The sequence below is a fragment of the Calonectris borealis genome, chromosome 1, assembly GCF_964195595.1.
Source record: "Calonectris borealis chromosome 1, bCalBor7.hap1.2, whole genome shotgun sequence".
NCBI lineage: Eukaryota > Metazoa > Chordata > Aves > Procellariiformes > Procellariidae > Calonectris > Calonectris borealis.
Window position 1 is genome coordinate 76,064,767 of NC_134312.1, and position 16,618 is coordinate 76,081,384.

Genomic DNA, 16,618 nt, shown 5'->3' on the forward strand with positions numbered 1-16,618 from the left:
AAGTCCAGCAAAAAGCTACAAAGATGATTAAGGGAATGGAGCATTTTTCATATAAGGAGTGGCTGAGAGCTGGGACTGTTCAGCCTGGAGAAGGGGGATCTTATCAATGTGCATAAATACCTGATGGGAGGGAATGAAGAAGAGGGAGCCAGACTCCTCTCAGTAGTGCCCAGCGAGACACAAATTAAAATACACATGAAATTCCATCTAAACACAAGAAAACACTATTTTACTGTGAGAGTGATCAAACACTGGAACAGGTTGCCCAGACAGGTTGTGCAGTCTCCATCTGTGGAGATACTCAACTGGACACTGTCCTGGGCAACCTGCTCTAGCTGACCCTGCTTGAGCAAGGGGGTTGGACTAGATGACCTCAAGATGTCCCTTCTAACCCAAATGACTCTGTGATTCTGTAAAATCAGAATCACTTCCACAGTTTGAACCTTTGGTATCATTCATCACAATTTTTGCAATTTAAGTAAGAGTAAGGCATATATAGTCTCCTATGAACAGGGCCAAACTGGTCCTTGCAGCGATGTCACTAAACTCCATTTTTGGTTATTACATAGAAAAAATGTTCTACAAACATTTGCCAGCTTCATGATAATGGCAAATCAAAATGGCACTGGAGTTACTATAGCTAGGTCTTTACAGGGACTGAAATTTGGACTTCAAAAGAACTGTCTGTATGTTCAAAGTTAAATGTCTGCTTAAGTGTTTTGCTTGAGGGGGGCCTGAAATATAGTGCCATTCAAAAATGTAATTAGAGTTATTAAAATAATGTGTAAAGCACTGTTGATTCAATGTTTCATTGTACATGATATATAGCTATATTAATTATTTTATTAGACATCCATAATGTTGCCAATATGATGCAATGCAGCTACCACGAACTATTTGCTGGTTTTGGGGAGGAAATAGGCCATCTGCGATGGAAATACTTCCTTTGGAAGGCAAGAAAAGGCAATAACCCAAGGCTCCTCCTGGACAAGTTCTACCCTACTTGGCACACACTATAGCTGCATGCAATGGCACACAGACCAGAGAAACTTATCTACGAGCCTATCCAGCTCTCCAGAGAACACAAAACAAAATTACAAGCCCTCCCACTCTACATTGTGTCCTCCCCTTCAGAGGACACTGAGAAGCGGAATAAAATACAATTTACTTCAACCTTGTTTTCAACTTTATTTGACATTACAGGTCATCTGATATATTATTCTCTTTTCACAACATCTCCTTCTCAAGTAATTTTTTAAGAGTTCAGTATAAACAGAATGCTTGCCTTGTTACATGTCTGTACAGTGTTGCTATGTATCAATCCTGTGAGATTTTACGTCCACAATATAGACTCTTCATGCTAGCTATATCGTGTCTGTTCGATAGGATTTTTTTTAAAAAAGCTGAGGGCATACTCCCAAACACAACAGTGGGTCAAAAGGCCTGTGGTAGAGGGCCTGATAAGGATTCAGAAGCTGAGCTGAATTCATTTGCAATGTTTGTTTTCAAAGGCTGCTGAGTATATTATGGTATGGTAAGATTAAGTAAATGCCAGGTTGCCTAGAGCTCTTGCATAGGTATGTCTTCTATTATTACTCAAATTTAAATAAACAAATTTACATTTACTGTACCTTTAGCTGAAGCACCAAGTCCATGCAGTATTTGCCAAGAGGGTTTATATCATTCAAGATGAGTGCAATTATAATATCAATCCCATTAGATTCATGGGTGGCTATGCAAGTCTGCAAAATAAGAGAAGAGAAGGGAGTTGGGGGGAGGGGAGAGAGGGAGGGAAGGAGGGGGGGAAAGAGGGAGACGGGATGGGCGGAGGGAGGGCGAGAGAGAATATGCACATCAGCAAATTTCCAAAACAAGGACCCAGAACTTGAAAGGCTTTGTAACAGCAACGAACCTCCCAGCCAAAGCAGAGCAGTCTGAAAACATGCTACAAGGGGTGCTGGAGGAGACTTGTGCAGTACAGAACTAACCCCAACACTGTCAGTAGTGAAGTACACAACTGGAAAAAAGGTGGTGCAAGCTAAAATGTGCTTGCAGTGAATCATGCAGGATTTGGCACCAAGTGATACAAGTTAGAGACAGCAGCCCACATGAGCACTGCCAGATTCAGCTGAACACACATGCAGAGACATAAAAGACATGCTTGAATGTAGGCACAATCAAATTTGCACACTCAAATTATTAATTTGCATTCCACAACCTGCATTAATATCGCTGTTATAGCAAGAATTGTTTGCAAAGATTAAGGTTTTCTACATGCATCTGGACATGTCCTGCACAGAAGGACATTTCTGGACATGGAATTCAAAACTGTAATTATGACCAAAGATACTTCTCAAATGCTTTTACAGCAGGAGTCCTGGACCTTCTAAGCCTTGTAAATAAGTGTCAGTTATAAAAGCCCATGGTATTTTTTTCTAACAGGTTTATAGGACAATAGAATAGGAAAAGTATTCCAGAAAGAGAGAGAGGGGAAAAAATGAAAATGAGAGTGGAGCATCTGCCTCTGAAATACACTGAATCAGACTTGCAGTCAAGCATAACTCAAACCCTGAGCGACCTCCCAGCAGGTAAGTCTAAGTAATTAAGTGTAACTAATCATTCCCTTCCATTATCAATGTTACTCAAGTAAACTTGTTGGACAACACGTTAACTTGAAATACAGGTTTTGGTTTTTTTTTCATTTCCAGTCCTGTAATTATTCTTTTTTTTCCAGACATTTTTCCTATCCATTAGTAATTCAAATATCACTGTTTAAAATTTAGTCCACTAAAGGATTTTTGTTTGTTTGTTTTTAAAGTATTAAGTAAAGGCTGTTGATTACCGGCAATGGCAATAGAAACACTCTGCACTTCATTTGTGCATGTTAATGAAGTAGCATTAAAACTGCATGTATTTCTTCAGCTATTTCTAGTATCAAGAATAGACTGCCTCTGTAATTTCGCCCACCGCAATTTTCCCATTGCTAATCCATAGTAGAAATTCTGAAATTTCATCCACTGTGACAACTTTACTACAGTTCTCTTCAGACAAATACAGCAGCATGTAACTACATTCTTTACCTTTCTATACTGCCTCAGCACGGCACTAAAGAGACATCTACCAAAAGTTACAACTATACGACTTAAAAAGACTGCATCAAGCAAGGCACAGATTAGAAGCATGATCTTTAGTCTCATCTGTTTCACTACTAATATCATAATTAAAGATGCTGATAGGTAGTATAGCAGGATAGTAAGTTAAACTTTGTGGCAGTTATGTGAATTAAGGAAAGTAAATGTTAGCAACCTATATAAACACCAGCAAAGGCAAAATGTACGAAAATGAAGAAAACAAGATTACATATGCAATGTACTTCCACAACTGTGACTCGAAATCCAGTCTCACAAAGTGAGGTTTAAGCCATGGATCCACTGACGTAAGACATTAAACTCTCTCCAAAAGGACTGGAAATCCTCCACGTAAGCAGAAATACTATAGGAAGAGACTACAGAGTTCCGACTTAAAAGGATTGCTCAGGCCTTATGAAAGCTTAAAACGTGTTAAGCCTAGTCATAGCAATTAAAAGTGAATTTATGTTAAGAACACCCAAAGATTTATGATAAGTACACAGATACCATACATTCAGGTATATTCTTCTGCATCCACAAGTTATCTGAGCCCTACCTGATTTTCATGGCATGGACCCTGGCAGTATTCAGTCAAGCTTTCCAGCGTCTGGTTCACAAGAGCCACATTCCTCTCATTGATGTAAAGCCCCAATAAGCCCAGTCCGCCTGTCGTGCTTCCACAGATACAGTCCAAAAACTGAAGGGTCTCACAAACCAGGTTGTAATTTGTTTTATTGTTCTGATGCCTTAAAAAATTCTGGTGGATGGAGAAAAGGAACACCAAAAAAACCCAGCACAAAAACAAGTGAGTTAGAGTCAAGTCAAACACACAGTCTTTTTCATGAAAATATTAAAGGGAACAATTTACGACCATATGACCACCGTACCTTAGGTACTGAAATACACTGTAGAAAATGTATTACGCCTCAGTGCAGCAATTGAGAACCATTATCTGATTAAATCAGTAGAGGAAGGAGGGCTTAAAAAAGTGAACTTTGCAAACATCTGCACTGGCCTTAAATGTCTTATATAAGTCCTGCATACCTGCCCCCATCCATCTGTTAAAACCCTTCTCTTGGAATTTTGTTGCCCCACAGCTGAGCAGGTATAGTGGCACATCACGACTGCTCCTTGGCAGAGCCAGTGCAGAATGGTAGCTTAGCTCAAACCACCCCAACACTGCTTCAAGGGAGGCTGCTGGACACGGCACTGAGGTATATTTGCAGAAAATTCATTTTGCAAAGGTTGCTATGGGGACAGTAACTTCTACCAGAGGAACTGACAGCAGGGTCTCACGTAGCATCTTAAAAGTCTTCAATCATAATACCTAGGGAAAAGAGCAGTACCTAAACTTTGCCCAGAAACTTCCTGTGGTCTTCAAGCCTGTGGTAAGTGATCCACCATTTGTGCACAGAAACTGTACTAACAGGGACATTTAGACACTTCTCAATTCCATGTGGCTATGCTGCGGTTCCCAAGCAATTCCGAGGACATAAACCTGAGCTCAACCAGAGCGTGCAAGTGATTCTTGAAAAGGGTTATTTTATCTCTTGGACCAAAAGACCAAAAGAAGACCAAAAGAAGAACAACATTTTAGACACCCCTATTCTGTAACAGGAGCCAGACACAGGCGTGTTTTTCTTCCTTATGAAGTTCCAGTTCCTGTAATACTTCTTTTGGAGCTCAATTCAAAAACACTTTACCTGGAGCTCTCGGTTGTGGTTCTCGCACAGCAGCTGAAGAAATCTCAATATTGGCTGCATGATTGCAATGGCAGGACTCATGATTGCTTCTTCTGTGGACTTCTCTTCTGCATTTGCAGCATCTGTTCCTGAGCCCATAAGATCTATTTCTGGGTCCATTTCTCTTCTATACACAGAGTAAGCCTTGGACGTTGCAGAAGATGCTTCTGTTAACTGTCCTTTCATACCCTCTTTCAGATGCAGGGTTGAGTCCTTTACTGAAAAAAAAATAATTTTCCTTCATTTTTGAAACTCTTCCTCCTCGTTTGATTAAACAATAAGAAAACAATAATAATGAATGCAATTTTTTCTTTGTTGGTGCCTAACTTTTCGAAGACCTCTAGGCAACTTACAAAGAATATCAAAGCAACATTCATGCAGGGATAGCATGTTCCAAATTAACCACAAACCAGAGTGAAACAGAACATTAAAACAAAAAGCCCTACTATTTCTCTCCCATATACAATAAATGATGAGAACAATGGAAGGACCACAGGGTGGGAAATCAGTTCCTGTGCTTGCTCTTGTGAAATAGCCCCATTAGCAGCAGCCTCTACTTCTGCTTCTCTAAAAATGTGGTTCTATATCTTCCACTGGTGTAAACTGGCATAGCTTCACTGATTTAATCAAAGCTGATTCCTTGTAACCAGCTTAAGAGATGGCCTATAATTTAGGGAAAAACAGGCAAAAGATGCAAATTAGCAATGATTAATATTAAAGCTTATTGATCAATGCAGTATCAGTGGTGCAACAGTACATGCAGTTTGAATATAATGCACTTCTCCCCTCTTTTATATGGGTGCCTCCTTACCTCTCTTCTTGGGTACAGATATGGTTAGGTCACTATCATCATCTTTCTTTTTGCTCCCCAAATCAATAGTGTTCACTGTCACTGTCGATCGTATCTCCTGCTGAGCAGCTTTCATGCGGTCATACAGGACTTTAAAGAATTTTTCTGACTTTTTTTGCTCCTTCAGTTGCTGGTAAGTCGAATACTGAAAAAAATATATTCTTTAGATATCAATCTTCTAAGGAAGAAAAAATACAAAAATACACTATTTTTTGTGAAAGAAATTATGAATAATTACTTCACTTACGCAGAACAAATGTTGGTCACTGCCTGACCAGTTCTTGCACACAGTGATATACAAGACTGGTTAACAAAGATTGATGATAACATTTTAGAATTTGGATAAAATGGTGAACACTGCTATTTGCAGTCTTTAAAATGTCACAATATTACACTTGAAGTTAAATTACTTTGTGACACTCTCCATTTCTCCAGGCATTCTAGAGTTATAATATTCCATCTACAAATAATAGTGAAAAGTAATTGTTATTATGTAACAGCAAGAGGAAGCATGAAACATTTAATGTGTAATATTATAGCTTAGATCATATACATTTTTTGTGCTTCACACAGAATTTGAATTGATATTTTAGGTTATTAAGGCCAGTCCCTTAGTATTACTGTCAAGCAGGCCGAGTACCATTTTCAACAGTTTACAAACTCCATCTTAAAGTAAAAGCCTTTTACAGCCCCTAACAATTTTAGAAAGCTGCAACAAAATTTCACTTCTTTAACATTTTCTGGACACTCTCTCAGGGTCACAGATCGTATTATCTTTTTTACAGAATAAAGGTACAGCATGGGATTCCTCTCATTTAACTTTTATAGTCTTGCAATGAGGTATAAGTTGGTTATTTAAGCTCCCTTCACAGGCAATGATGAGATATGGGGCAAGGGAGGCAGTGATTTATACCATCTCTCCTCTCTTATGATAACGCTGCTGATCATAGAGTAAGAATAAAGAATCATCTTATTTGGCTAAAGTTGGGTAAGAGGGATATCATTCACAAAAACTAGAATCCGTAGTTTAAAGCAGTTATTTTCTATGGACTGGGATACTGGTCTTCTCAAACGGCCAGTTTTCCTCTCTTTGGAGATTTTGATAAATGTCCCTAAATGTTTCCAGAAAATAACTTAATTTTATTGCTATTATAAACTTGAAAGTACTGTAATTTTTAATTTTACAAAGAGAGATATCAAATAACTGGAGATAATGCTCATATGGCAAAGATCAGATTGAAAGAAGCACTGTGCTACATAGAAAGCTACAGTTGAAAAATGTTTCCTCCTACTGAAGATTCTACACTATGAGATATTGCATAATAACAGGGCATATGTACATTTGTATTACAGCAATACATATTATAGTGATAAACTTTTCACAGAACTTACGGCAAAAAGGTTCTTTTTATTTGTCTCCAGACTACATGCATTTAAAAATCAGTATGTAAGTAAATGAAATAAGTACCTGTGTTTGCGTATTTCCACCTTCAAGCAACGCAATACCAAGCAAAATGCCTTCTGAGAAAATTCTGTCATTTTTGGTGTTTACTATAACGTCTATGACTAGTTCTGATGCACCTTCTTTATCCAGAAGGCACTGAATATCAAACATGGTTACCGCAGACTTATCTGAGTCTTGTCCTGAAAATCCACCTGCAAATTAGACAAATACATACCATTCATGTTTGTTTGTTTCACTATTATTGTATTCTATTTCTATTATTACTAATAGATGAAAATGAATCTATGAGTAATAATAATTTGTCTTATGCACACAGTAGCAATGTAATAAATTTAATTTTGAAATTCTGTTTGAGGCAAAATTCCCCTTGATACAAAGAAGATTTTTGCGTGAAACTGCAATGTTGGGCTCTAAGAATAAGAAATAAAACAAAACCCCGAACCATTTTTCTGTCGTGATACTCAGACAATAAAGAAGTTGGAAATGACACTGATTTGTCCACTTTTTTAATATCACTGCTGCATACGCTAAACCCTGTATATGGTCAGTGCTCTGAGACCACTTTTAAATCTGCTTTTCAATCTCAGGCCTAATCTATGCAAAGATTGTGTACTGGTAAATCCACTCTGGTTACCAGTATGACCTTCTACCTAAATGCTTTTGCCAATATAACTCCTAGACCATTAACATCACCATGACATTCTTTAAGAACAGAGACTTGAGTTGATCCAAATTAAAGGTGTGGTTTTAAGGAATTTTGTTAAATCGTATTAGCTCATTAAATCAACCACCTTTTATTACCACAGATTATCATCTTTCCTGCTATACTTACTTTTATACAGATGTAACTGCATCTACTTTATTAGGAAAAATATAGTACTGCTTTAATCAGTCAGTACTGCTTTGATTAAACTGATTAAAATGGTTCAGACTTTGTTTGTGATGAAGCCATACACAGACACCACACACTTTTTAGAGAGGGAACTAAAAAAATAGTAAATCTTTACTCTCCTGTTTGTCACGGAGCAAAATTTGGTGTACAGGATATTAAGATTGTAAACATTTCCAGTGTCTACACTGAAATAATCAAGGCGGATTAGTTGGGTAACATTTGGAAATACCCACAAATCTGGGTATGCCTTTAATATATGCTGAAAATGCAATAGCAAGTATTTTGACCTGGCTCTATACCTAGCTTCTGCCTCATTTCCTATGATATACATTATTTTGGCTTTTCTTAGAAACCACCCTACAGTAACTCCCCGTGGCTTCTATAACAGAATCATACAAAAAATTAGGTTATAAGGGACCTACAGAGATCATCTACTCAAACTTCCTGCTCGCAGTAGTTAGAGCAGGTTCGTCAAGAGTCTTGTCTGGTAAAGTTGTAACACGAACTGACACATTCTGCAGCCTCTCAGGGACATCTGTTCGATTGCCTAACGAGTATCTTTGTGAGAAGCTTTTCCTGATACCTTATTTTTTTCATATATCAATAAAGGATCTGGAATTTAAAAAAAAATTTTAGTTTCCAGAAACAGCAACATCTTTGTTTAAACGTTTTGCACTTTCCTGAATTTCTGGATGTGGATTTACTGGCAAATTAAAATGGTGTTACCAATTGGAACTGAATCGAATGATTTATTGGGGGGCATGGGGAAAGTCCCTACTTCAATACCACCAAATGCACACCAGCCATCTGAGACAAGTGCGAGCAACTTAAAAATAGGAAAAGTCTGATACTACCTCTCTTCTAACTGGTTACAGAACATGTTTGATTTATTTACCAACTGAATCCCTGGAGCACTTCCAATGTGCCTATTAGAAAAAATGGTGCTGCTAATTTTGTTCTCTTTAAATGATCTGTGTTAATTTACCTCCCACTTGTGCAGTTTTGCTGTAGCTGGCAGACAGAGGCCCATTCATACCACTTCCATATTCTCCTTTAAAGTAGCGATATAGGAGTATTTTCCTTAAAGTGTTGCCCTTTAAGAGAAAGATAAAAATAGAAGGAATTAGAGCTGTGGCCAATTTGTTTGAAAAGCAAGCTGTTTAATGTGAATACATAATTTATTAGGACTTTCCATTATAATTAGTAAGCGTACAAACAGTAAAGTTGTCCAGAAAACAAACATCTAATGGTCTTATCTAACAAATTTCATGGGAAGAATTCTAAAATACTGTTGTATAAACCTTCTTTGAAGTTTCTTTTAAACTTATTGATTATAAATAAAATACCTCCACCTCAGTAATTCTTACTGGCTATCTGTAAGATGTGTATATTGAAACAAGTTCTACAGAGAGCCAACGCTCTGCAGTCAGTGTGTCTGTGCCCTACCTTGCCCTACCCTGCAGTACTTCCTATTTTCTGCAGCTGAGTAGTATCACTCCCTTTTCTCTGATCTCAGATAATCCAGCTGATCATCTGAAAGAAGCCACATCACATGAAATATTAAAACAGAGATATGACATTTGATAGAATAGCTTAAAGAGCATTCTCAGTCTCTCCTTGTTCCTTTACTTCCAAAACCACAACCAGTCAAAATTTGCATGCAGCTCTCTGAAGATCTTCCCTTTCATTTTACTTGCGTTCTGCAATACAAGACACGTTGAATTAAGAGTTGGGGGTACCAATTACTTAGCATTTTTATTTTGCCTTCAGTCTCCTGGGAATACCTTCAGTCAACACTCAGCTTTGCAGAGGCAGTAGGTGACACAACAACTGTAGGTATATATGTAACTTAAGATTTTATAAAGAAAAGAGTACGGCAAGGTCTCTGACGATTACCACACTAAGGGAAAAATTGTTCCATTTCAACAGCTTGGCAGTAAAATGGGACAACTTCTTCCTTACTTTTACTCACCTACTGGTTTTAACGAAAAACAGTTCTTAAAAATACGTGCACCAGAAGCAGTCTCAGTACTTACCAGCTCACCAGTGCCTGCACATTAGTGCAGCAGTCAACTTTTCAATCAAAACATCTCTGTGGCCATCACAAACAGCAAGCAGGGTGGAAGCAAGTCCCAGAAACACCTCAAGAAGCACTACTCACACTCCCACTTCTCTGTTAACTTAGCACTATTTCCAAGAGCAACCACATACCACAGTGGGGCTTCACTGCTTCATGGACCTCAAGGACAATGGGTTTGTCCACCTCAAACAAGTGCCAGAATGCAGGTTTCTGTCCGTGTAGCCTGACAATGCAAAACAGCCATTCTTTCCTAGTTCTTGCATTTTGATGTTTTCGCTTGATGATAGTCTATACAGAGTTCCCTCAAACAACTGAGAAAAGGGCAAGGCCTACAGTAAACTACCAAAAGCCATACATACAATGGCTGCAAGAAAAATAAAAAGCATCACCTACACATTTGCGGTGCCAGGGAATTTATTAGGTGGATTTTCCACGTGAGCTTAAGCCAGCGTGCTCTACACTACAGAGGAAGACAAAGAACCAGAAGTCTCTGAGGACCTCACACAGAGACAAATTCCTTCCCAGCCTTGTTTGTGATGGGGTTTAACCCTGCATGCATGGACAAGGTACGCTAACCAAGCTTGCAAGAGATTTCAAGATGGCTAAGGGCACCAGCTGCTACTGCTCAACATCCTGTCTCCAGCTGTGACCAAACTCCAGTGTCTTACAAGGAAAGTGAACCTCATTTTCCACATCTCCTGAAGAAGCCAAACGTATTATTGAAGAGGAAAAAGTTCCCACCAGAACTGAGAAGCACGCACTAAGAACTAGGATAAAGTCCCTTTTCAAACTCTCTCAAGCATATATATCATAGAATCATAAAATTGTATCAGATGAACAAGATCATAGAGCAGAAATCCTACATAACACCAGACTAGAACCCGATCCAGAATGGGCACTGCACTGAGACAAGATCTTTTAATCAGAAAGGCTGGCATCTGCCATACCACTTGATTAACCACTCAGCTTGAGGCAACATCCTCAACCAGCAATCTACGCAGTCTCTTGATGACTAACAGAGCGCCATGGTAAATTATATAAACAGTCACAGTGCAGTCATGGGAAGAAACACCAAAAAACATCTATATATAGTTAAGAATAATACCCGTGGTCACAAGCTTTATTGTTCAATCAAAACAGCCTTTATTTTATCAGGAAGAACGTTTAAGATCATGAAATAGCATTTGACTAATAAACGGAATGATTTAGCACTTGGGCCTCATTGCCTGGAAGTGAGTAACTGTTGGCACACCTCAGATCATCTTCCTCCCTCATTACCTTCAAAGATACCAGGAGGAGCAGTGATGTGAAGATGCTTCTCCAGTCAGTTATGGAAGAGGGAATCCTGCTCCACCCATACCCCAACTAAGGCACAGACTTCACTTCTTGTCCCAAGGAGCAAGTCTTAATTATTAGGATTTCTGCTCTCTCTCATTCCCTCACTCTCTCTCAACCTCCCACGAATCCAGACAACACTTACAGTTCTCAGAAGCCAAAGTGTCAAAAGACAAGGACATCGTGTTTGAAAAACAGGAATCTGGTGGAACCTCTGCTTTGTCTGACAGCTGTGCCAAAAATGCGCCCTCAGACTCAGCCCTCGGGATCTTCATCCCCTTTGTGATGACCCTCGGCAGCCATACCGCCTCCCCGAGTCTTGTGAAATTAGCTGCCACTACAAAGAGCAGAAGAGTCCAGCCATATGAACCGGAGCTGAGATATGTGCAAATGCTCACACAACGTGTCAGAAATGCCCGTCACCTCCAGCACGTAACTGTGTGAGGCCCCATGCTAGAAAATGCGGGAAAGACCCTGCTTTCAGAAAAAGTGCCGATCCTGCTGGCGTAGGTGTCTGGGTATGCTTTTATGGGAATGCCAGAAAACATAGGCAAGAACAGCTCCATCATGTGAACAAGACAAACTGCTGCCAGGGCAAGTGAGACAGCCATGCCGCTGATGTCCTTGTAAACCGTTTCCTAACTTAGTACAGCCACAAAATTAATATTGCCCAAAAGCAAATGATCACAGCAGTAGCATGAATAAGCAGTCTGCAGCAACTATTACTGACACTCACGTTACTGAAGCAGAAGCCAAAAATAAAAGCACACTCGGCAGCACAGTGCTACCCTTCCCGACTAGGTTTCTATACATGGCAGAAGTCCCAACCTTCCAAGCTGAATCTCTCCCCTGCTGACTACAATACACTTTCTTTTATACCTCCTATTAGGGTATGGAAGTGGCATGTAAACATCACTCAGCTGACTGCAATCCTTCTATAATGGCTAGAACATTGTATAGCTTTGAAAAAAACAGAGTGAAACATAACAGTCTTATTGTTACCCATGAATATCGCTGTATTGTCTCTAACAAAAGCTAGGATAAAGACTGAGGACACAAGAAAGCAACAACTGGTTATTGTTGTTGCAGTTTTAAATAGCTAGAGATTGACAGACAAAAGTTTCCAATAGGGAGAAATTATTCCAATAGGAACATGTAGACACAAACAAATTACGTTTTCTCACTCCGTATTTCATTACACTAGTTGGTCTTTAAACTTGATTTAAATGCCTTAATACAATGGTTTATTCACTTCCCTTCTCTGAGCCTGCAAAAGGCTGGTTCCACGTAAGGATGGGGTGTTCCACACGGGGAAGCAATGGCTGAGAGAGAGGTATGTAAGGCTTATCATGGATACCTGCTTCAGCATCAGCTCACTCTATAACACTGCCAAAAATTATTTGTCCTGTCTTATATAACTTCACACACTACTTAAGGAATTGGAATGATATTTCATAGTATATGAAGTCCAGAAGGCTGAACTAGATGATCTGGTGATCTCTTCTGGTTTTCACTCTACATTAAAATAATGAAGTAGAAATGCACAGATTATCAGTCACAACACAGAATAGGCAGCCACGTCCAACAAATATTTCTATGCTACAGTGGATGATGTTGTGATTATATTCCAGTATTAGTCCAGGAGGATGCATGGAATTTAGGCATGTTAAATCTTCAGATTTGAATAACTTGCAGCTAAGTATAAAAGAGGAGCTGGCTGGGATCTCTGGTCTACTAATACAGGTTTTCAGAAAGTTTGGAACAGAAACAAAATCCCAGAGAACTGGGAGAAATCTAATGTGCAATGACACACTTAAAAAAGTACACGGGAGTACTTTTTATACTTTTTACTGATATCAAACCCACTACAGTGAGTTTGATATCAATTCTGGGAAAAACAAAGGAATAGCTGATTTTGAACTCCATTAATACAAAATTAAAGGAAGCTACTATAAACCGATTGGCAGTTATAATACTGGCATCATTTTGTAATAATTGCCTCAATATGGGTTTAAGAAAAATAGACGTTCTCAAACTTCTGAAGATTATCTTCTGGTTTTGCTAATAATGCAAATATCACTCTGGTGAAGTTTAATAAACTGGTGATGTGACACAATCCTGTAAGGCAAAATTTTTTATTAAGTAACCCCACAAGGATAGTTATCAAATGGCTTAACAGCTAACTGACTGACAGAATTCAATGTGCAATTTAAAGCAAGAAATCATAAATGAGTATGTGGGCTTCTAATGGGCAACCTCATGCAATATTTATTGTCTGCCTGATTTTTCTTTCAATGAAATGGAAGAATACAGAAAATAATTATTAATAGCGTTTAGAAAGGATACAAGAAGAAAAGGGGATGAGGTAAAGTCACTGATAACAATTTAGGCATAATTTATTAAACTGACTAGAAGCAAACAATATGAGCCTCATTATGTCCAAACCTCTGTACGTCTAGTTATAGAAGTAAAAACAATAAAATGCCGAACACCATAAAATGGAGGGCTCTGTTCTAGGAAGCCATGACTCTGAGGAAGAACAGAATGTCTTGGAGAAAAATCAGTGGAATGACAAGTCCCAAAAATCACACGACTCTGGAAAGGATAACAAGAGCTATTATGTAGGATTCGTGAGACTATCTTACTTCTCCGTATGCAGGGGCACGTTACTGTAGGCATACTGCATCACAAGTTGGTGTCCACAATTCAAGAAGAAAGCTGACAAATTGGATTAGGTTTGGAGAAGCTCCACGAGAGTGATTAGAGAATAAAACATGCCTTCTCATCAGAAATTCAAGGTTTTCAATCTACTGAGCTTATCAGTCTAAACATGAACTACATGAACTCTGTTTCTGACTATCTACATGGGAAATCTGATAATGGATGACTTCAGTCTACAAGATAAAGGTGTAAGATGCACTGATGAGAAGCTGAAGACAGAGAAATTCAGCTAGAAAAGAGGTAGGGGCAGTTGGTTACTCAGTTCGCGGGTTATGATTTTTTTTTAAATATACGTAACAGTAACGGCATTTAGCTATTGGAAGAGCTTAAGAGGTGTGATAGTCTCTATTGCTGGCAGTTACTAAATCACGACTAGGTGGCTTCTCAGCCAAACTATTTCAAGATCTCATGGTCTACATTAGGAGAACAAGCTAGATGACAAAAATATGTCATCTCACATAATCTATGAAGACATCATGCCACTTTTCCTGTAGTAAATATAGATGAGGTTAGAAGCCTGGCTTTCTATGAAGGCTGTTTAAAAAACACCTACTTCTACACGTTTCTTCTTATTATTTATAAATGAAATTTCTATTCTGCTTGGTCTGAGTGTCTGCTTCAGGATGATTTTTTTGTTATTTTTCACCCATTTTCACATTATTTTGTTCCCTTATTTCCTTTGGAGACGAAACATGGTAGGGGAAGAATGAGTTTTGTGCAACTGGCTTCTGTGAAGATACCAAGCATGGAAATTTTATAACCCTTTAAATGATGATTCAACCTGCTCTTGAAATGTAAGACGGCACAGACATCTTCTCATCTCCAAAAGGGATCAACTGAGGCACACAGCTACCACACACATGGTGTTGCACAAGCACAAGCTTGGAAGAGAGCCCCAGAGTCTTGACTCCTACTATGTCCACAAAGTGGAAAATTTCTGTCTTCATGATGCCAGCAACTTCCAGGGGGCTCGCGAGTTGGGGGAGGTTGTTTATTTTGGGGAGTTGTTTGTTTGTTTTTACACAGAGTGAGCTTTTTCCTGGTTTTGATCTTTTTGCAACAAGATGTTTTCATAGCCAACTGATAGTTGAAACTGATATATTTTCACCAGTAAAATATAACGTCCAACAGCAGAGTTATTTGCACACTGGGGCGTTTATTCACCCCAGGGAAAAAGCACTTTTAAATATGAGGTTGGGTCCAGCTGGTGTCCAGCTCTGCTTCCACTAAAATCAACAGGAGATTTGCCAGCAACTTCAGTAGGAGAAGGAGCAGACACGTACTTTGCCTGGCAAAAGTTTTTATACAACTCTAAAAAGAAAAAAAGCCAAAATACGCACCAGACTTCATGACACAGTTCTCCTAGGAGAGCAGGACTGGCCACCCACACCTCTCAGCTGTCTCTCATTAGGCAGACACGCCCCACATTTTAAATGTGCCATTGTTCAATCCTACACAAATCTGTTATTAATCCCACTTGTCTTAATACAAATTGCCTACATCACAAATATGAAATGATAAACCTGTGGTTGTAAGTCATGCAGAGATTCATTAACAGGTTCGGATAAAATAACGAACCACAAGCACGACCCTTCTCTAAAACCAAACTACAGTGGTTTAAAAAAGTAGTTCGTTTTTTTTAGCAGTCTTTTAACTCTTCTTTCCTTTGCAGTGCCAGGTTCCATAGAAAGCTGGAAGCTTAAGTGCCAAAATATTGCAAAACAAATGCTATTGCCAGTCTATTTTCAATATGGATAGTGAAAAGAATACTGGACACATTGCAAGAAACCAGTTTTTGCCTGGTAACTGTCCGATTTTGCACCCTGAAGAAACTCAGGAAAGTGTCATATTAAAAGAAAGATTTTTTTTTTGGCAGTATCTCTAAAAAGTGTCTCCACTATGAATACAGCAAGAGAGAAAAACTGTTTGGATTATAAAAACCTCGGCATTGGGGCATTCAGACTTAGACTCAGAAGAAAACATTTTTAAAATACAGTTTGATTTTGTATAATATAAAATTTTACTATTGACTCATAAAATATTACTAGCTGTCAAATGTCCATTTTTTTTGTCCAAATATAAGATCTCCACATATAGTCATGGCATTTGTGTATAGAGAACAGGTCTTTGTTGTGGGCAAATATTATTATTAATATCTGTCACTTGTCCTGTTGCTCATTTGGTTACATGGTTTCCACCTGTAGTCATAATTGTGCACTTATAAAACAGATCATGTTTGCACCTATGTAATTTTTCCTTTGCAACTTTCTCCAGTACAAGACAAAGCATTGAGATGCACAAATAACCCGAGTTCTCCACCACTGAAAGAAAACAATGTAAGATTTGATCACTATTATTCACAAGCATTTATGACTGCACGATCAATAACATACTGTAGAAAAAGA

At 38.6% G+C, this 16,618-nt stretch overlaps 1 protein-coding gene across 1 annotated transcript in view; it reads right to left on the bottom strand.

Moving 5' to 3' along the window:
* The window catches only part of ITPR2 (inositol 1,4,5-trisphosphate receptor type 2), a 262,261-nt gene that overhangs the window by 69,669 nt on the left and 175,974 nt on the right, over positions 1–16,618 (bottom strand). Inside the window, exons 38-43 of the mRNA XM_075161128.1 lie at positions 9,063–9,171; positions 7,189–7,376; positions 5,682–5,865; positions 4,832–5,088; positions 3,685–3,885; positions 1,632–1,742 (exon numbers count right to left, since the gene is read on the bottom strand). Coding sequence (XP_075017229.1) covers positions 1,632–1,742; positions 3,685–3,885; positions 4,832–5,088; positions 5,682–5,865; positions 7,189–7,376; positions 9,063–9,171 — 1,050 coding nt within the window. The remainder of the gene's footprint in view (positions 1–1,631; positions 1,743–3,684; positions 3,886–4,831; positions 5,089–5,681; positions 5,866–7,188; positions 7,377–9,062; positions 9,172–16,618) is intronic.